The sequence below is a fragment of the Macrosteles quadrilineatus genome, unplaced genomic scaffold (assembly GCF_028750875.1).
Source record: "Macrosteles quadrilineatus isolate MER2022 unplaced genomic scaffold, UCM_ALF_1.0 Scaffold_1__1_contigs__length_201487025, whole genome shotgun sequence".
In the NCBI taxonomy this organism is placed as follows: Eukaryota; Metazoa; Arthropoda; class Insecta; order Hemiptera; family Cicadellidae; genus Macrosteles; species Macrosteles quadrilineatus.
Genome location: NW_026542594.1, coordinates 167352092 through 167373882, shown reverse-complemented (window position 1 = coordinate 167373882; position 21791 = coordinate 167352092). Strand labels below are relative to the sequence as shown.

Here is a 21791-nt window from a genome sequence, read left to right as displayed (position 1 = left end):
ACAGGCAATATATACATGCAAAAAATAACAGGCAATAACATGCAATAAATAAATATGAACAATAATACAGGACACAAACACACGGTGCACAAGACCTTCTGAACTCTGGGATGAACTGACTTTAGAGTCTGAAATAAATGTAGTGCTACGAGTCCACAAGATTACAGGTAATCGGTTCCCCTCGTAACAAATCCACAAGCATGCACGTTAAAGTTTGATAGGACAGGACCCAGAAAACCTGCAAACTGCAGAATCATAGAACTATATAAATCACAGTCCCAAGTGTCGGTTCGTTCCAGGGAAAACAAGGAATTGTTGACTACTTGTTGTATTTCATAACCTTTCCAGACCAAAGTACACCTTGAATTCTTTCCTGTAAAACCATCATATTTTTCTATGTTTTTGTTTTGCGATCTATAAACATATACATAGCAAAAGATGATCAATTGCATACTTTGAAGTTCAAATCTTTCCCTTACTCTAGTATTTCACATTGATTGTGATTATCTATTGACTAGAGTTTCATATGTAATAGAGTAGTAATATAAAATACTAATACTTGGAACTTGTGTTTGCTGCTGATTCATCACCTGAAAATTTGACTCAGAAGAGTTATGAAGGAACAACAAGAGGTGTACGATACCTTCTGAACTCTGAGATGAACTGATTTTAGAGTCTGCAATAAATATAGTGCTAGGAGTCTGCAAGATTACAAGTCATCGGTTCCCCTCGTAACAAATCCACATAATGTTTGATAGGACAGGACCCAGAAAACTTGCAAACTGCAGAATCATAGAACTGCATAAATCACAGTCCCGTGTATCGGTCCGTTCCAGGGTAAATAAGGAATTGTTGACTACTTGTCGTATTTCATAACCTTTCCAGGCCAAAGTACCCCTTGATTTCTTCGTAGTTCATATCACCACTATATGTGTTTTCAACTTTGATAACTGCTATTGCAATTCTTTTTTGCCATTATGTCAAACAACCAGTTCTAATTGACCGGTATTTCTTCTCTGTTTCTAAGAATCAATCTTAAGGGTGATTGCCAAAGACCCACCCTGTATAAAAATAAAGGTAATACTTTAAGTAAGACAGTAACCAAAAACCTGCAAACAGGGGAATCCAGATTGCTGCTTCCTTCACACTATCGAGTCTTGAATCACCTTAGTGTTAAGATGGTATGGTTGATCTTTATTTACGGTTCATAACTTGTCCAGGTGAGGTATTAACAGTGAGATATCTGCAACAAACAATGTTTTTAACTATTACTTCCGAATAATTGACATACTGTACTCAAACCAATGTTTTGACATGATTACAAAAGTAGTAATTACGTATGTATGTTTCACTGAAAAGACTATTGTGAAATTCATTTTTGCTAAGTAGTATATGAAAAAGCGATGCAGAGGTTGGAAAATACAATGACTGTAGATGCGATAATCCCTGGTGTTGATTAACGTCCACACTATATTGAGTACTACGACTACCCACAGTACTATCCTAATAATTATACCAATTCGTTAATACCAAGGCAAGAAAATGTGGTTTGGATTCCACTATAAACTGTAGGTCCCTTAGTTGCCATTATCTGTTTGGGCTATTAGTTAAAAGCTGTGTCTAAGGAATATGTAGGCCATAGTCATAGGATATTCACCTGCGACTTAAGTGTTGGAGGTGGTTGACGTAGTGCAGGCTACAGTTCTGTTATACTTCCCTCGAAAAACTTTTGCTATGATTGACAGACACCACACTGATATGCCTGCAACAAACATCAAGAGGTACAGGTTCTGCTCCTGAGATATTCTAAAAATATAAAACAAGCATTTTAAAGTAAAGATTAAACATCTGATAATAGATAATAAGGTTTTGGTTATGTATTAACAGGCCATATAAAATAGATGTAACATATTTTTCCTACAGTTACCTAACAATGTACATGTTCTGTCACTGATTTGAGAAAGCAAAATGGCCAATTCGCTCATCAGTGAGACAATGTTAACATTGTCTCACTCCAGATTTGCAACGTGAAGGCACAAAAGTGGCCAATTCGCTCATCAGTGCGACAATGTTAACATTGTCTCACTCTAATTACTTTGTCTTACTCCAGATTTGCAACGTGAAGGCACGTTTCTTTACCAATTTATTTGTTTTATGGTAACTGTAGGAAAAATATAATGTGCAACTCGAGTGCAAAGTGCAATCGCCTCACTTGAGAAACCATTCCTCATTCGCCTACGGCTCGTGAGTAAGGATTTCTCTCGAGTGAGGCAATTGCTCACTTTGCTCACTAGTTGCACAAATAACTATACACATTAAAGACTAAAAATTAGAAAATAATTTATAAATACAAATAATTTTAAAAAATGCCACGTTTTTAAACACACTAAAAAGTTTAAAATAATTTATAAATATGTTGAGAGAATAAATACTTGTAAGATTTAAAACGAAAAACGTGGGGTGCATGCAATAGATCATAATAGTTCAATAGGTGAAGTTAATTGTAAATTAGCATGCGCCCCACGTTTTTTTCTTTTAAATCTTATAAGTATTTATTTTCTCAACAGATTTATAAATTATTTTACACTTTTTAGTGCGTTTAAAAACGTGGCATTTTTAAAAAGTATTTTTATTTATAGATTTATTATATACATGTTGATTGTCTACAAGAAGATTGTCTACAGATCCCCCCACTACCACGCCTTCCCCTGTCAACAACTTTGCAACACTACTTTGTGCTTTGTGTAACCCCCCCCCCCCCCACGTAGTCCTAGCTTCACTTACACTACCTACTGATTAGATCTAACAATGTAAATAAACCTCCTACTGCATGATTAGCACAACCTGTATACACAAAACGAATAACCAAATTTATATTTATGGCCACTTAAATAGGTGTTTAAGTATTTGAATAACAAGTTATAGAACGTTTATAAATCATAAAACTTGATTTATGAAATTTCGTCATAAATATTTATTTATATCAACTTAATAGTGTGTTAACGATCAGCTGACAATATTGCAAGTGGTGACGTCATCCCCTCACATGACGTGCAGTGGGTGTAAAGAATATTCCAGTGTTGTTTGTAGCAATCAAACTCAAAAATCAAACTGTTCTCTTCAAATACCGGTACGGTAGCTGTTGTGTTGAAATTTCATCACTTTGGCCTATATAGAATGACTCTTGGAGACACGAACGGTGGAGTAATACCGAAGGCGTTACAACCGTATTTAGCATTAACCAACACAGCCAATAGCGCCTTCATAATGGAGTAGACTGGCCTGCATTGCAGGGCTGTACTGCAAGCCTGCGTCGAATCTAGTGAAGGAGACCAAATATGTCCAAACCGTGAAAATTATACCTGATCTGTGCATACGGGGAAAGGAAACAGAAGTGATCGTTGGATGAAGTTTATGATTTTGTCAAAAATATACCCCCGCCGCAGCAAACCTGCAGACTAAGCGAATTTCCATTTGCCTGACTGGATTTCCACTAAAAAGTCTCCTTAAAAATATAACAGTTATTCCCTATTTAAATAACATTATTTTAACGAGTACTTAGGTTTGCTGCAACAGGGAGGGTGAAAAGGTATTTATTTGTAAAATGTAATAGTTTTGTATGAAATGAATGCATTTTCCAAATTTGATCAAAATGTGTTCATAAACAAGCAAACTACAACAGTTTACTTATTCTCCATAAGAATAACTTAGGAATTTTAAATTTACCGATTTTTGGAATTTTCCCCGTAACCATTAGGCGCATAACAATGCTTCGATATACGAAATTATTTGTTTTTTTAAGCTCTACAAAATGGTTTGGAAAGAAATTGCTACATTTTAAGTTTTTAGTGTCAAAAATGGGGGAAAACCAATTTTTACCCCCATAAAACCCCCCATAAACCCCTGTTTCCATAGTCTGATCATGCTGGTTCGCGAACTCGTTCGAATACACGTAGATTTACACGATTGTACCAAATTTAATCAAAATCGGATGATTTTTGCTCGAGTTATCGCGCTAACGGACACACACACATTTATATATATTCAATAAATAATATGTAAAATAACATGAGTAACCTTTTTTATATTCTTTTTTATTTAATATTTACTTCATATATATATGAATTTGAACGGATGGTGTTTTTTTTCTCTAAGGACCTCAAAACGAAAAAGTAAATTGGTCCCGGGTCCAGGTCTTACCATGAGTACTACGGTAATAGCTTATTCCCTATAGGGGAAATTCGCTAAAATACGGTAAAGAATTCTGGATAACGTACATAACTAGTATTTGAATAGGTTAGATGATTTATTTAAGTGAATGATTCCCGAGTCAGTAATTAACAGTAATATGAATTTTGTCTGTAACATAGTTGTAATGTTTGGCAGATAAATAACATTATAACACCAAACTGAACTGTAAAACATTGGTGTGATGTAAGTTGCTTGGTTTTTATTTGTTCTCTCTACTTGGGTATAAAAATACTGGAACAGTTGTAGGAATTTCAAAATATATACTTCGCCGCAGCAAACCTGCGAATTGCCATTTGCCTGATCGGATTTATACAAAAATATTTTCTTAAAAATACTAGATATTTAATACTCATCTAAGGCCTGCTTGAAAAATTTACCGACGCCCACACGGAAAAGAATAAGATTTAAATTGTATTCAAATTCAAATATTTTCTAGACCGAATTTGATTGACCTTATTATATTACGTCGGATCGATGTCGTGTGTAGATCGTTGATGTAGTGTTTCGGACTTTGGTTCTTTTACATACTCTACCCGACTTATTTAGGGATCCCAGACGTCCTCTTTTTCCCGGACACGTCCTCTTTTTGGGTACAAAAAAAACGTCCGGGGGGATTTTTGGCAATACTTTCAAATGTCCGGGATTTTGAAATTTGTGAGTGAATAAAAAAATATTTCTGCAAGTATTAATATTAGCAATCAGCTTTTATAAGAAATCGTAGTCATAACATTAAACTAAGTTAAAATGCTACACATTAATAATATCATACGTATAAAAGTGTCATTTCCTCTTTCTTTAGGTCAAATTTCGTGTATAACGTACGCTAGAAACCATTGGAAATACTGTAGAACCAAACGGAACGGAAGGCGAACAATGGGTTTCCTGCTCTGCCTGACTCTGCTGACTGTAAACTATTAACTCTGCTCACTAGTAGCCAGTTTGCCAGGCCAGTAGTATACTAGCGACCGTCGGCCCGGACCCCCCTCCAAAAATATTTTATATATAGATAAACTATTATACCAGGGGAACTTTAATAATTTTTATTGCAAATCGTTCTACCAAATTGAATTCATTGTAGTCTTTACACTTGTGGCAAACAAATGGACTAATTACAAACTCTAACCCAAACCTCGGGATCGTTCGAGTCTGACAATTTTTTGTACATTATGAAAAGTAGGGAAGATCGGCAGACGACGGACGCTTCCAGCGATATACGGCAACGGCAGTGTCCGATGCTGGCGTTCGACGTTCGGCCGCATTCTTCTTATTTAATTTTTCGGCATTTGATGTTACCATTAATTTTAACCTAGATGGTTGAAAACTTCAATTGGGTATTGGATAAAGAAAATAAGTTGTATCAAAGTCCAAGCTTGAAGGGTAATTGAATATTAATTTATCTAAACTAGGTCCTCAAAATAGCTTAAAAACTACTAATTTTTTGCAAATTTTTCCCGGACCCCCCCCCCTTTGCTGGGGGGTATTCCATACCCCCCAGGCCCCCCGGTGACCCCCCCCCCCAAAATATATGTCTAGGACCGCCCTTGGTGGGTAATTTTGTCCTCTTTTTTGATGGAGGGTCCCTGGGAACCCTAGACTTATTTAGAAAAATAGGTTTTTTACCATTAATATGTAGTTTTGACAGTCAGTTGTTGGTGAAAACCGTAATTTAAAACTTCTCTACTTGTTTGACTCTGCAATCGTCACCAAACATAAGCCATGGCTTCATAAGGACTCGTGATAAATAGACTTGGAGATCAAAGGAAATTGGAAAATATAAAATACCCCCGCCGCAGCAAACCTGCAGACTAAGCGAATTTCTATTAGCCTGATTGGATTTACACTAAAATGCCTCCTTAAAAATATCACATTTATTCCCTATTTAAATAGAATTAGTTTAACGAGTACTAAGGTTTGCCGCAACAGGGAGGGAAAAAATGTGTTTTTTTGTAAAATGTTAATAATTTTGTATGAAATTAATACATTTTTCGAATTTGATAAAAAAATATGTTCATAAACAAGCAAACTACAAAAGTTTACTTATTCTCCATAAGAATAACATAAGAATTTTAAAATTACAGATTTTTGGAATTTCCTCTGTAACCATTAGGCGCATAATAACGCTTCAATATACTAATATATTTGTTTTTTTAAGCTCTACAAAATGGGTTGAAAAGGAATTGCTAAGTTTTAAGTTTTTAGGGTCAAAAATGGGAAAACCTATTTTTACCCCATAAAACCCCCCATAAACCCCCGTTCCCATAGTCCGATCATGCTGGTTCGCGAACTCGTTCAAATAAACCTAGGTTTACACGTTTGTACCAAATTTCATCAAAATCGGATCAATTTTGCTCGAGTTATCGTGCTAACGGACACATATAGAACAATGGTTTTATTGGCCCAAAACTATCTTCACTGCTTCTAATTTTTATTGTTAACTTATCGTCTTTCCTTGTCTATTTTGTTATTTTTGTTATTGCTATTGTCATTGTTATTCAAGATTGTTATTATATAGTCTCTATTTACTTGTTACTTGTTAATTGTTGTTCATTAATTATGTTCTTGCTGTTACCACTCACTGTTGCATGTATTTTGCCATCTTTCAATATTGTATACATTCTTGTAAACTGGTGTAAACCGTTGGGAAATAAATAAATAAATAAATAAATAAATAAATAAATAAATAAATAAATATATAAATAGAATATATGAATTTGAACGGATGGTGTTTTTGGCCTCTAGGGACCTCAAAACGAAAAAGTAAATCGGTCCCGGGTCTAGGTCTCACCATGACTACTACGGTAATAGCTTATTCCCTATAGGGGAAATTCGCTTAAAGTTTAAAAGTTGTATCGTTGGAAGTATTCTATCCTTCTAAGTATTTTCTATTGTAATCAGGGCGAGTCTATGGCATTTTTACGTCAAATTATACATGTTTACACTCGTTGTCAACTTCTTCAAAACAGACCTACATATATGCGTAACTTGAAAACATTAAACTGATGTAAACGTTGATTTGGACCACTTTTAGATGGAAGGTGGTATTTGACTTATCACAAGACTAGCTTCTCATTAAATCGTTAAGAAAACACCTTTTTGAATTTTGATCGCATTACTGTTTTTAAGATGGAACAATGTGAATGTTAATATTTGAAATATCCCACGATTAACTTCTCATTATCACTTTAAGGTTAACTCAAACATGTTAGACCATTAGATATATTACAACGATAACACTCTTTGAATTTATATTGCATCACTGTTTTAGGGCGAAAGATATGTTAATTGACGTGTCACACTTCACACTAATAGCTTCTCAATACGTGTCTATTCCTACATTTTAGACAACATTTTGATTGAATCACTGAATTTGAACGGATGGTGTTTTTGCTTCTGGGGGAAATAATAACGAAAAAGTGAATCGGTCCTGGGTCTAGGTCTTATTATGAGACCTACGGTAATATCCGTCTTTTACCGCATTTTTGATTTAAATACGTTTTTACTGTATTTATGGTGAATTCACTAATATTGAATAATGACCTACCATCAAAATTATATATCCGTTTGTTTTGTGAAAGTAGATGGAAGTTTGAGGAAATTGTATTTATATCGTACTTATAAGATACTAGCTGAGTATCCGTCCTTCGTACGGGGTTGGTATACAATGCTTATTGTAGTTAAATACTCGTGCTTTGCATTTGCAATGAGAGAGGACACGTTTTGAGAAAATTTGGTTTACTATAATCTACGGTATACTATTGAACATCTACCATAGCCATAATTTTCTAACACTTCACCTAAACAATAGAAAGAAGTAAAGTTCTCACACCAAGGTTTTTGTTGCTGCTTGGTTCAAATTAGCTGTTGTCATAAATGAATAAAGAACTAATGGTGCTTCACCCTGTTGGTAAACCGTATAACCTTTTAATACTAGTACCTGGGGACCGAGCTTTTCCTCGGGGAAAGTTATAAGTTTACTCTGAAAAGTATTGCAGATACATTAATCCACTCCCAATCTCCACACTGCTCACCTTCACTACTTACTTCACCACTCCCTACGTCGTGGACCTGTTTGCCCTCTTTCCCTATACCATTTTAGAATTGCAGATACATAAATGCCACAGACAGTTCCCACACTCTGCACTGCTAGCATTACTACTTCCTTCACCATTTCCTACGTCATGGACCTGTTTTCCTCCCTTCTCGTAGCATTTTAAGATTGTTGATACCTTAATGTAATTCCCATAAACAGTTCCCAGGCTCCAGACTGCTCATCTTTACTACTTCCTTCACCACTTCCTACGTCGCGGACCTGTTTCTCTCCCTTCCAACAGCATTTTAGCATTGCAGATACCCTAATCTAATCGTAATAAACACTTCCCACACTCCGGACTGCTCACCTTTACTACTTCCTTCGCCACTTCCTATGTCACAGACCTCTTTCCATCCCTTCCCATAGGATTTTAGGATTGAAGATTCCTTAATCTAATCGTCATAAACAGTTTCCACACTCCAGACTGCTCGCCTTTACTACTTCCTTCACCACTTCCTACGTCGTGGACCTGATTCCCTCCCTTCCCATAGCATTTTATGATTGTAGATAACTTGATCCAATCGTTATTAACAGTTCCCACACTCCGGACTGCTCACCTTTACTACTTCCTTCACCACTTCCTACGTCGTTAACCTTTTTCCCTCCCTTCCCATAGCATTTTAGGATTGCAGATTCCTTAATCTATTCGTCATTAACAGTTTTCATACTCCAGAATTGCTCACCTTTACTACTTCCTTCACCACTTCCTATGTCGCAGACCTGTTTCCCTCTATTCCCATAGCATTTTAGGATTGTAGATAACTTGATCTAATCGTTATTAACAGTTTCCACACTCCAGACTGCTCGCCTTTACTACTTCCTTCACCACTTCCTACGTCGCGGACCTGATTCCCTCCCTTCCCATACCATTTTAGGATTGCAGATTCCTTAATCTAATCGTCATTAACAGTTTTTACACTCCAGACTGCTCGCCTTTACTACTTCCTTCACCACTTCCTACTACGCAGACCTGTTTCCACTCATAAGGTTAACATGGGAAACTATAGAGCCGCTGGGGTGGAGCCCGAAAGGATTTTTTAGGTAAGAATACGTCTATATGTTAATCGAGAATGTGAGCTATCATCGTACCAAATTTCAACTCAATCCGACCATTAGTTAATGCGTGATTGAACTTCAAACAAACATACAAACAAACACACAAACTTTCACAATATTAGTATGATTCGTGAAATTTCAAACAAAATTATAACATTATTTAAGTCAACGAGATACAGAAAAAATATACAAGTAAAAAAGAACAGTACCATTCGAGAAGAGATAGACGTTATCTTGCAACAGCCACAAGACAATAGAAGCCCCGTATAGTCTAATCGCTTGGCTCTGGGGCGATAAAAAGTACAAATATCACTATTTGCCAGCAAATAAAAACTCAATTTCTCTCTGATTTTTTTTTTCGAATAAAACGCGATAAATCAAGTTTTTGACGCAGTGCTGATAACGCGAGTTTTGATAACACAGTACAGTTAGGCAGGTGTGTTAGTTGTGGTGCAGTAGCCGTTTGCGACGCACATGTGTTAATTATTATTGTATTGTTAACAGTTCGTGTGCTCCTTTAAATGTGTTTGTGTAATTTTGTGAGTGTTGTGTTGGTGTGTGGCCTTGTGAAATTAGTGTGTAAAGTGTGTGTGTTGTGTAACAAAATGGATACCATACAGAGGTAATTTGCTGACAGTTAGGGAATATATTATTGCAAAGCAAAATTTACAATCCCTTTCAATAAAATTTTCAAAATTACCCATAATTGTTGTAGCCTTTCATGTCCATGAAGATTGCCGCAAACTGATTTTAATTATCTCAAATAGTTAAAAAGTTAAAGGTGCAAGTTACTTAAGCCACCCTCATGTTAATTGGATTTTAATTGTTGGTGTCATTTTGCCAAAGTCTCCCCATTGACATTTTGCTCTTACTTCCCGATTGAACATTTTGAGCTACCACCTAGACCTAAGGGGAAAATAAAAAAATAACAATAATTATTGTAGTCCTTCATATCTAAGAAGGTTGTCGCATACCAATTTCAAATATATCAAATGGTTGGAAAATTTAAGGGCAAATTACTTTTCAGCCACCCTGTATACAGTATTATCAAATTGGAAAACTTTCGATTAAGTAGGCTCTGAATACCGGTACTTAAAACATCAAATCTTATTTACATGGACTAAGGGGAAGGTAGGACAAAAGTTGTTAAAAATAGGCTAAATGATAATATTTTTTTAAACAATTACCAGTTCATAGCCAATATAAGCTATACAAATTATCAAAACAACCCTTCAACTTCCTTTTAAAAATTGTTATAAACCCAAGGGGACTAAAACAGGTTATAAGTAAAAGTTACAATTTAATGTTTCTATTAAATTTAAAATTCCATAGCTGTTTTAAATAAGGTTGCATCAAATTGATTACTGTGGTTTCACAATACCTTATATCTAGAAAGGATCAGCGATGGATATCTCATAAATTAAATATAAACCGTTTGAATAAATTAAGAAGTCAAGTACACCATTTTAAAATGTTAGGTTATTGAGAGGATTTCCTAGTAGGCTTAATTGAAATAAACACCAGACAACTTTCTTCATTTTAGATTGACTGAAATATAGGCTAGATGACATAGCTCACTGCTATATACAACCTAGATATAAAATTAAATAGTTTTATAGTAGCATTAACCCTCTACAATAATCTTGATGTCGTAGCCTATCCCATGACCAAACCTAGGCTAAAGATTTGAGTTTTCGTTACCTGCCTCAAAAAATGCGGAAAATATCATATAAGTACATTAAATAACATAAAATAAAAGTTACCTACATAAAGAATCCATTTTATAATAGATTAGTTTCAAAATATTTGGCTATTTACAATAACTAACTCATTAAAAGCATGTACAAACGTTGAAATAATCCCTAAAAACTATATCAACCAATGAGAAGAGAGCTTTAAAATGGCCTCGGCTTGGAATGATCATAAACAATTATTAATAATCGCGGTGATAAAGATCATATTACAAATCATTCGTAGATAAAAAATATTTAATTACCAAATAGTATTATTTACGGTAAATCAAACATAACATAGGCTGTTACATAAAATTCACTTATAAGCAACCATAAAACATCTCCAAAAAATGTATCACTAAAAAATGAATAATTAACATAATTCAACGGCGGCCTTCGTTATCAAGTCTAAAGATGAAACCAAAACTAAAAATAGCAATTCCTCACAAATTATCATATTCGTCGTCAATTAAAACACATACCAACATATATTTATTATTATTATTGTATTCACGCACGCTCGCTGCGAACAAATAATGCAATTACCCTTGATAAAAACAATAAAATCCAAATATGGGTGATATCAGGCCTAGTCTGAGGTACCTAGACGTATTTGATTGAAATCAACAACAAAACCCTGTTCCCAATGAGAATTATTCAAAAATTACTTACTCTACATGTTATTAAAAGTTTTCTTGACAAAATATTATCAAATCTCACAATTATAAAACAAGTAATTATATTTTAAATCGCTAAAAATGGGACCCTTGTTTAAAGACTAACAGAACAATATGGCGTTAAGGAAAGGAAAGGAAAGTGAAGCTGGGAAATCTAAATGCTACCGGAAGAGGCCGCCAATTCGGGCGTACCAATCTATAAAATGAATATTACATCAACCTCTTGCGATAAGATAACATCAGGTGCAGCGCTGATTATTTGCTTATCGCAACTAAATGAGTAAATATTAATTCTGTGTTTTTGGAGTGTCCATAAACTTATTAGGTACTAATTATTACTAATCACTAAATTACTAATTATTACTACGGGGATGAGTGATGATACTTTTGGGGCGAATGGAAATATGTGTGCCTTTTTAATTACCAAATAATATTTTTTTTACTAAAAAATACAGTATATAGTTTATCAACTGTCAGCGTTGTCTTGAAATAAAACAACCCAATTTTATATATCTGGTAGAGTTATCATCATAAATAAATCATAATAAATCATAAATCATAATTATTCCTATATAAGCATTAATCTGGTAAATATGAGTTTTTTGGTTTGGTACATAATATACGAGAGTATACCAATTTCTGTTGGGATGAGTTAAAAAACCTTCCAATTCAAAACACTAATAGTATGGGAGTGGTCAAAATATAACCCTTTAACAAGTTCTTTTTGATTTTTTTCTCTCTTATATTTTGTTTGACTGAAAAAAATTTACAGAGCCAATAAAGGTCATCCGGTTGTCATTATCGTTCAACGCTTTTTAATGCCCGTAAAACATAACTAATAATATACGGTTAGGTTCCAATTTTTTAAATGATGATTTGTTCAAAACCTTGTTTTCCTTTAAGAGATCTTTAATTATCTTTACTCATATTAAGTTTATGTGAAGAAAAAAAATATGAATTCATCATCAGACAAAAAAATTAAAATATGTCTTAATCTTAATTAGGTCTATATTAGTAACACAATGCTACAAACAAGTTTAATTTATTACATATTGGAAATTAATGTAAATCTTTATGGAATTTGTATACTTTCAAGGCTGGTTACCGCGTAAACATGGTCCTACAAAAAAGAACCTCGTGGCATTATTAAAGTGTTTATCGAGTTGAAATAAACTGTAAAATATTCTCAAAGATCCAAACTATGCCCTGGATGAACTGAAACTTCGCAATAGTTTCTTCAAGTATTTACCACGGTATTTACTAAATCATTTTAAAAATCCGTAAATTAGTCTTTTTCACATGTGATTTTAACTTCTAAAATCTAAATAATAGTTCAAAATTAATTTCCCATCCATTGCAAGCTCTGATATGTTGAGAGCACAAAATGCACACAATCATAGAAAAAAAATTTTTATAATGTTGAGAGCTTTTACAATAGAGGCATTTTCAATCCCTAACTATATTTCAATCCATATAATCCGCCATCTTGAATTAAAATTCAGGCTGCCGAGTACAACCCCCTTAAATAATAAATATTAGCAAATATTACAAAAGAAAATAGGTACACAGTACTAAATAAATAATTGTTAAAATTTACAAATATATCTTTAAGATGACAGACAATGTTCCGATGTATGAAACATCCTTTTGATGATTTTTGAATACTAAATCGCCTACTTTTCCTACAGCACTACATCATGAGCGTGGTCAGAATCCTTGATTGTTTTAGGTATCGAATATGTATGTATTCATGAATTATCCATAATCATTACTAGTGTTTTCCATACACGCAATCGCCCATCATGTTCAGGCTGTCTCCAGAAAGACAACAGTGACGTGAACTTCTGATAAAAACGAGGTCAAAGTCGCAACGGACAGGTGCAAGTGTCGAGTCATTGTGTAAGTTTACCAGAAACTATTATCATATTCTCACACCAACACAATGCCTTACAGGAAATTATTGGAGTGTTTTACTCAATGAAATACTTTTCTGTGTGTAATGTTGCAAAAAAATTCAATATAGTATAACTTGTTTGATGACACTGGAAGTAATTTTGAAATACATTGAATTCGGGTTTTAAAATTAAAAACTAGTCTTCCCTAAAAGACCAACAATTATTTAAAACAATTACGAGATTTGCGAAGATTATTTTTATTCAAATCGCTTGAGGGGTTTTAATAAAAAGTCTGCCACAGTAGGCCTACAGGTTTTAAAATTTTGTTGAGTTATTACTGCTTTATACAATTAAATTTTAGTGGTTCACAGACATGAAAATCTATTTCTTGTAAAAAAATCTGCTGTACTATATTGAAACATATATGCGATACTTTTTAATTTAGCTTTAAAAATTACTTTTAAAGTGATTTGTTACTTTGTTACGAAATAACTCATGCCAACAATCCCAATCCGTACAATTGATAGGCCCTATAGATATAAGATAATCCAATAAGAAATAATTTTAAGAGTTACTGAGATATTAAGATTTTCCATTGATTTCGTAATGTAACGTTATATTGCAAAACATGACATGATCAATTTTAAAATCAGAAAATAACATTGCAAATTCTTCTTTTTGACTAATTCAACTCCCTAATGTGTGTTGTTAAAAATACGGCCATAATGTAAACGAATCTGGGGAGAGAACTTTAAAGGTCACTGGGGCAGAGTCCGAGGGAATTTACTTCGTTTTTTTGACGGCTCATCTACAGACCAAGACCTTTCTTTAGACACCTCTACCAAGCTTCTACGCCCGGCCGTTCTCTCAAATTAGTGGAGACAAAGTTTCTAACTAAATATATATATCCCCCCATGTTAACTTTATGGGAGAAAACAAAACCCAACTTTGATGGAAAATCCTGCCCAAATTTGTAAAGATTTCAAAAATTAAAACCACTTTGCAAAAATACAGATCAGGGCCATTTCTTTTACACTTTAATCATCAAAATTGATCTAAAAATGAGGGATGAGTTCTGTTCACAAAAATCGGCTTAGCGTATTATGATTATATATATGGAAGATAGATATAGATGTTAATGTTACAATGTGATCATAAGTTTACTTTGTTGCATAGACTAAACTACAACTAATTATGTGTTATTTTATGTTTTATGTGTTAATTACGTAATGATTTGCTAGTTCTGTGCCAAATGTCTGTGATTGTAGTATCCAATCCAAAGTGTATGGTCATATGCACAACAAACACATAACACATCGTAAACGTCACAGAACAGTCGAAATCCCACCCTCACCAATCAATATGTGAAATGATCTAAACATAGTCAAAACTTCCAAATGTTTAACTTTTTCCTCATTTGCGTCTAATGTTAAGTCATTGTGCAAAGTTCAGTTTCCATCCGAATCTATTTCCAGCGATTATATTTCAGGTGGATTATTACATCATCTTTCTGGTGGAACCAAATTAAAGTATTGCCTGAGCTAAGCATTATTGTGTGTCTACAATAAATATGTAAGAATTAAACCGAATTTCAAACACTTGAAGAAGAGTATCCATAGTAAACAAACTCTGTATAAGAGAAGACCTGTTGATTTTAAGCCGAGAACCTTGGTAAGGTCAGTGCCTGTTTCAAAACTGGTTTGATACGAGAATGACTAATTGAGTTTACATACATTTTATCGAGCAACGGTGCGTTTCTTCTCTTGAATTGGATACCACCTTGACATTGATCATCAAAAGATGTGACATAATTATGGCATACTGCATTTAAATTTTAGTTTAGTTAGAAGGGTTTTGACAATCCTAATACGTAGTAATAGTATTAAACACGTTTATTTAAACTACATTTTACGAAAATAAAATTTTTATTGGTTCAATCCCCGCTTATTGTAATGTATTGTCATTTTATATTAGGATGACGAAATACATTCTCAAAACAGGGAGGGTCAACACTATTTGTTTCCCTCTTACAAAGGACCTAACGAACATTATATAAAGAAAGAATGAATGATGAATCTTTAAATTCGCAAATAATTTCAACAAAACAAAAACGACCACCCACAACAACTTTTAGTCTAAAACTTACTGAATTTTTTTTAAATGTATCTTTGGGGTTAAGGTTAGTTCAGAAACGTTAAAAGTTTGCTTATTACGAAATTACGTAGCATTTTGACATCTTCCATAATTTTCTTCCTCCCATGCACTTCTTATCTCATCTCTCCATTTTATTCCTAGTTTCTTCGTCACACTCTTTATTCACTATTTATAGCCTACTAAATTGCATTATACAGGTTGTCCCGTAACTCTCTGGACATTATGTATATAGCGTTATTGCTTAGGTCAAGACAAACACATTTCACCATAGGAACATGGGTCTGTGGTGCCTAGTTTTCCGTCAGTCTGTATTTATGTGTTTTATACAAAAACATTAAACACTCCTAAACGGGTTGAGATACAACGTTGAGATTTCGCATACATGTTTAACTTGTTAAGACCAATCTTTGTTTATGTTTCCTACAGTGAAATGTGTTTTTCTTGACCTAAGCAATAACGCTATATACATATGTCCAGAGAGTTACGGGACACTCTGTATTTGCTGAAGAAATCCAATCAATATAGGTCAAAAAGATCAGTTAGTTCATGACCTACATTTTTGCTGTACCAAAACCCGCATTTTGTCTCGTTATTGACCGATTTATAATCTACAACAACCTTCTGATTGAAAGTCGTACTTTCTCAGAACACAATGATGACGTCACTAGGGACGTCCCTATAGGCCGCGGACCTGTGCGTGGAAGGGTTATGACGTAGTACCTAGGCTGGGATATCCCATGGTTTGGTGGGGGCAAGACAAGCTTGTATAACCACTAACCAGTGTCTGGTCAGAACATCACTATCACATTCAGACCGCAGACCCCAACAACGACGATCATGGTGAGTCTTCTATAATCTGCACTAGATTGTCAAGGTCATAGCTTAATTTGCTAAGTATTTCTTTTTTGTAGTAGATGTTTATGGTTGTTTCTAATTCTAGATATATTAACGCTTAGGTTTTTAGAGACACGCACTGGTATTTTCCTTCTTTTTAAACCGAAGTGTAAGATTTAATCGTGTTTAATTATTTATTTTGCCATAGCTTTATACAAATGTTAATTTTTAACAAACCATCATATTTTTAATTTGGACATTTATGGTTAATGTTATTTAACGGATTATTGTAAAAATTGTCATTTACGATTAGGAATAAACAGGGTGTTTACTATTATTTTTTTTAGGAATTAAAATTATGATACCGGTATTAAATTTCCCCAGTTATTCCTTAAAATATGGATTAACTTCACGATTACAAAGATAGCTTAAAATATGTATCATTATAAATCATGGAGGATGGAGGATTTAGCTCTAAAGGTTCTTTCTGTTTTTGATTAACTTGTTCTAACAGAATTGTAACTACTATTACTACTAGCCATATTCTTAAAACGTCTTTGTTGTTAGTTAAAAAGCTATTTTCACTGTTGGGTAGTCTCAGTTTTTTTTGGTGGGAGTCTCTTAACATTTAAACGTTTAGTATTGGTCAAATTACTCAGGGATTGATGTAGATGGCCTCTACCTTCTGAACGGTTTTTGGAAAACTAAACTAACACTTGGCCTTATTACATGTATAAAAACACATAAATGATTATAAAATTGAATTTTGTCAATTTACTGAGGATAAAGGGTCCTTAAAGATTTAACAGCAGAATTCTGTAATGATAAGTGTGTTATTTGTTTGAACTTAGACATAGAGATGCCAGTATCACAAACAATATAATTTGAACTCTGCAAGATAAGGAAAGGGCAACCCAAAACTCTGAATCAAGGTCATTAGAGGTCAAATTGGAAAATAATAAATAAATATACACTTGTCAATAATATTATACAATATTTTGAATTCAGTTAGTAGTTAGCGATAGGTCTACTAATTTTATTATTCTAGGGAAGATATTTTTTAGGTAGCTTCAATCATAATCGTGTGTGAGATTGATCAATAATACTTTAATTTTGTATTGACAATCTTATTTTAGCATTTGCTAACCTGTAGGGGAAAACATGGTTTAGTCATTAAGTAATATTTTTTGGTACACTAGTATATTGACTAAAAAAATGAGTTGACTCTATCAAGAAAACCACAACCATTATGGAAACAGCCTGTCAAATACAAGTAATCATAGGGATAATTGTACTCATCATGGACATCTTTAGAGTAGTCTACAAGCAATCATCAAGAAAACTATTGTCATTACCAAACCTTGATACTAGGGTGTAAAATAAACAATATATTATGAATTGTGTAAATAATTGATTACTTAAACAACATTTATTTAATAATTATAGTACTTTTTATGTGGTTTTTTATTAAAGAAGCTTGACCCTTTATGGACATATTTTCAGACCTTGAAATTCTCCGATTTTCTTGGTATAGTTAATTATAAAGAGTCAACGTTTCTTTAATAAAAAAAAAACCCATAACAATTACTATAATGATTAAATCATTTTTTTAAAGTAATCAATCATTTACACAATTCATCATATTGTTTATTTTTCACTCTAGTATCAAGGTTTTCTACAATGACAATAGTTTTCTTCATGATTTACTTGTACGGTACCTACTCTAAAGATGTCGACGAGTGTAATTTTCCTTATGATTACTTGTATTTGACAGGCTGTTTCTATAATGGTTGTGGTTTTCTTGATTATTGTTTTTTTACCATCAATTTCCACAACAATAGTAATTTCCCTGATAATTGCTTGTGGAAACGTTTTTCCTAATTTGCCCCTAGTTTATACAACAATCTGCTTGGACTAGCTGGCTTGGACAGTTATAAAAAAAAAACAATTAATAAAAGATCTTTTTTTTTAAAAAAAGATTGATAAAAGTTGTTTTTGTTTGAGTGTTTTTTGTTTATTTTTTTATGTTTTTGGATCTTATTTGTTTGAAAACAAACTGTTGTAAATATTCAACAATATTCCAGAGTAATTATTAAATTTTTATTCATTCCACAGGTTTCCAAGATGAGTATAGTTTCCCTGCTGATAGCTTGCATGATCGCCTCCGCCATGGCCCAGAGATCGCCCTACGCCGGAGCTTCCGATCCTGGGGTACTTCCCCAGTATCTTCCTAAAGACGAGAACAACCGTTTTGGCGCTGACAGTGCCCCCCTGAACCCCGGCACCCCAGCACCCGCTCTACACCCTGGCACATTGGAGACTGAAGCTCTCTACAACCGAGTGCAGAGCTGGCCTGACGACAAAAAACCTTTCTGGTTCCTCAACTCACAAGCGCTCGATGCTCAGGTACAGTCACTACTCCTATTGTCGTAAAACAGAAATTATTAGAATACTCAAACATTGTAATATTTTAATTTAGTTGGAAATCATTCAAAGAAATGATTCTCATGTTTAAACAGTAGCGAAAATTTGCCATTAGAAGTAGGGGGGCAAAATCCACCTGCAGAAGGCATGGGGTTATAAGAAAGATTAATTAATTTATTACCTTCTAAATTTGGGGACGCTCTAATCACCATCACTGGGTTTGACATAACCTAGTACTCTGGAAGTTGCCAGCTTGATCTTGGATCTCTTGGAAGTTGTTGATCAGTTCATTAATGCTGTTACAGTATACAAAAGAATAACCAACAGAGTAAATATTGATAGTGTAGAAGCCTATATAGTTGAGATTGCAATCAATTGAAGTGATTAGCTTATACTTGTCCAATGTATACCAATGAGATAACTGATGTGACAAGACCAGGACAAGATACACATGCAAATATGGGGAGATATAGTAGCAGGATATTCCAAGTTCTAAACTTAGCACGCAGTTTGCTGAATACACAAAGTGGTTCTAACAAGCGTAATTTGAATATTTACTACCATTATATGCATGTAGCTTAATATGGGTTGAATTTTCTACATTTAATTGGTGCTATTTGTGTGTTAATTTTGTGAAGAACTGGTTTGAAGACAAGTTGGGAAAGGAATTTAAACAGACTTCATATCTCTTGTTGTAAATCTGAAGCCTTCTATATGTGCATATGTAAGTGTGATGATGTGAACTGAATGTTTCTCTCACATTTTAGGGTAGATTCTACAATGTGCTTTAATCTTCCGTTAAAATTGCTCAAAGAACAAGAAACAAATACAATTCTCTGTATTTAATCTAATCAGTTTAAACTAACCTCCAATAGTATCTTTAGCTGATCCATTAGGATGGTAAATCAATAAGGGGTTTAATCTATCTTTTCTGGAGATTCTAATCCTTTCACAGGAATAGTATCTTTTTTTTTCTCTGAGTGAAAAACAACAACAAAGATACCATTCCATTATAAACCCACTGGTTTTATACCAGTGAGAACAGAATATTGTTATTCTGTGTTTGCTGGTTTATACATTAAATATATTCCTGAGGTCTGATGATATTGGGCTTTTCGACTATGACTAAAGAACAAGCTGGGATCTTAGTAACACAATACTATAAGTTATTTGCCATTCATTTTTCACCCATCTCCGCGCTCCCTTTGTTTTTACATTTTGGTGGCTTAGTAACTCTATAGCTATTTGTGTGCTATAGTGTGCAAAGTGGTACTTTACTGCACATGAGCATCCTTTAAGTGTTGCCCACTTATTTTCAAGCATTCACATATTACTGACTAATAAAAGCACACTGTTTTGTGTTGTTTGGTTGAAATACTGGGGTGTGGTAAAAAAATGAGTGTGGAAAAAGTAAGTAAATTCAGCAATTAGCTACTTTTCGGGCTATGTTTAGTGCGAGGAAGCCCACATTGTCAGATAACTGTAGGAAAAAGTAATTTGGTATAAGTTAACACTAGTTTATGTTGTTACAGAGAAAGAAACAACAACAACAACAAGCTCAACTAGAAGCAACAAAGAACCGTCAGTCGCCTTTCGCTGCTGGATCCAAGAGGAAGACAAACTAACAAAAGAAACATTTTTATGATGGACGCTTTTTATAACTGTGATATTTTAATTAGGCTCATTAGTTTTGATAGATTTGTTGAAACAGTAAAACATCTTTGATGAAATTATCACTTATGTAGTTAGATAATTTAAATAAAACAATCTTGACTCATTTTCATTACCAATCATGCTCACTGTAAACCATTACTTGTGGCAATGTTTCACATTATTCATATTAATTATTGTTGCTAAAATAACTGCACCAAATTGGTGCGGTGTTTTTGCAAATAAATAGCCTGAACAAGTTACTGGGTAACTTGAAGTATTGTAAAAAAATAAATAAATAAAATTTAACTAAACATATCTTTTTTTTTTTAATAATGATTTATACAGAGTGGAATGTATTTTCATTAGGTAGGTACTTTTATGTAGTCAGATGATGTAAAAATGATAAAAGTGAGAATCGTGTATGTTGCATGTGAAAATCCTCAATTCATAAAGTATATCAGTACAAGTATTTATTGATTGTATATATAAATATAACATTGTGTATTATATGTATATTGTAAATTAATAAGTTATAATTTTAAGTAAATAAAAATAAAGTACATTTGACCATCAATGTTTTAAGCTTATAAATCCATAATATCCAAATAAAATACTGAAAGACTCCATTTAGTTCTTATAGGTTACTACAGATGAATACAAAAATAAAAGGGTTTGTATTCATTGTTAATACTGTACTAAGTTGAAGGGCCAATGCTAAGGAATTTTATAAGTATCCTATAATAAACTACTGTATTTCATAGGTAAGCCTGATTTTTTAAGTATTTTGCTTGTAATTCTTCAATGTATCACAATTTTTAACTTCTATGCGAGGCAGTTTTTTTACTAACATTTTTTAAAGTAGCTCGTAAAATTGTTTACATTTTGTACAAGTAGCTTTATAAATTAACTTAAAAAAATTAAATTATTCTTTTTGTCAACTAATTAGTTGTTCTTATTTTAGTTTATCAGTTTTGAAGTCCAAAATATGAGGAAACAAGAAAATCTGAATTTGCGACTATACTCC

The 21791-nt window shown here is 33.4% G+C and overlaps 1 protein-coding gene across 1 annotated transcript; it reads left to right on the top strand.

Moving 5' to 3' along the window:
* Positions 1-16612: 16612 nt before the first annotated feature.
* Positions 16613-21274, top strand: LOC128983145 (uncharacterized). The gene is made up of 3 exons (XM_054402320.1): positions 16613-16696; positions 18806-19096; positions 20647-21274. Exons 1-3 carry the CDS (start codon positions 16694-16696, stop codon positions 20737-20739), a joined length of 387 nt encoding a protein of 128 aa, XP_054258295.1. The 5' UTR covers positions 16613-16693; the 3' UTR covers positions 20740-21274.
* The last annotated feature ends 517 nt before the right edge of the window (positions 21275-21791 follow it).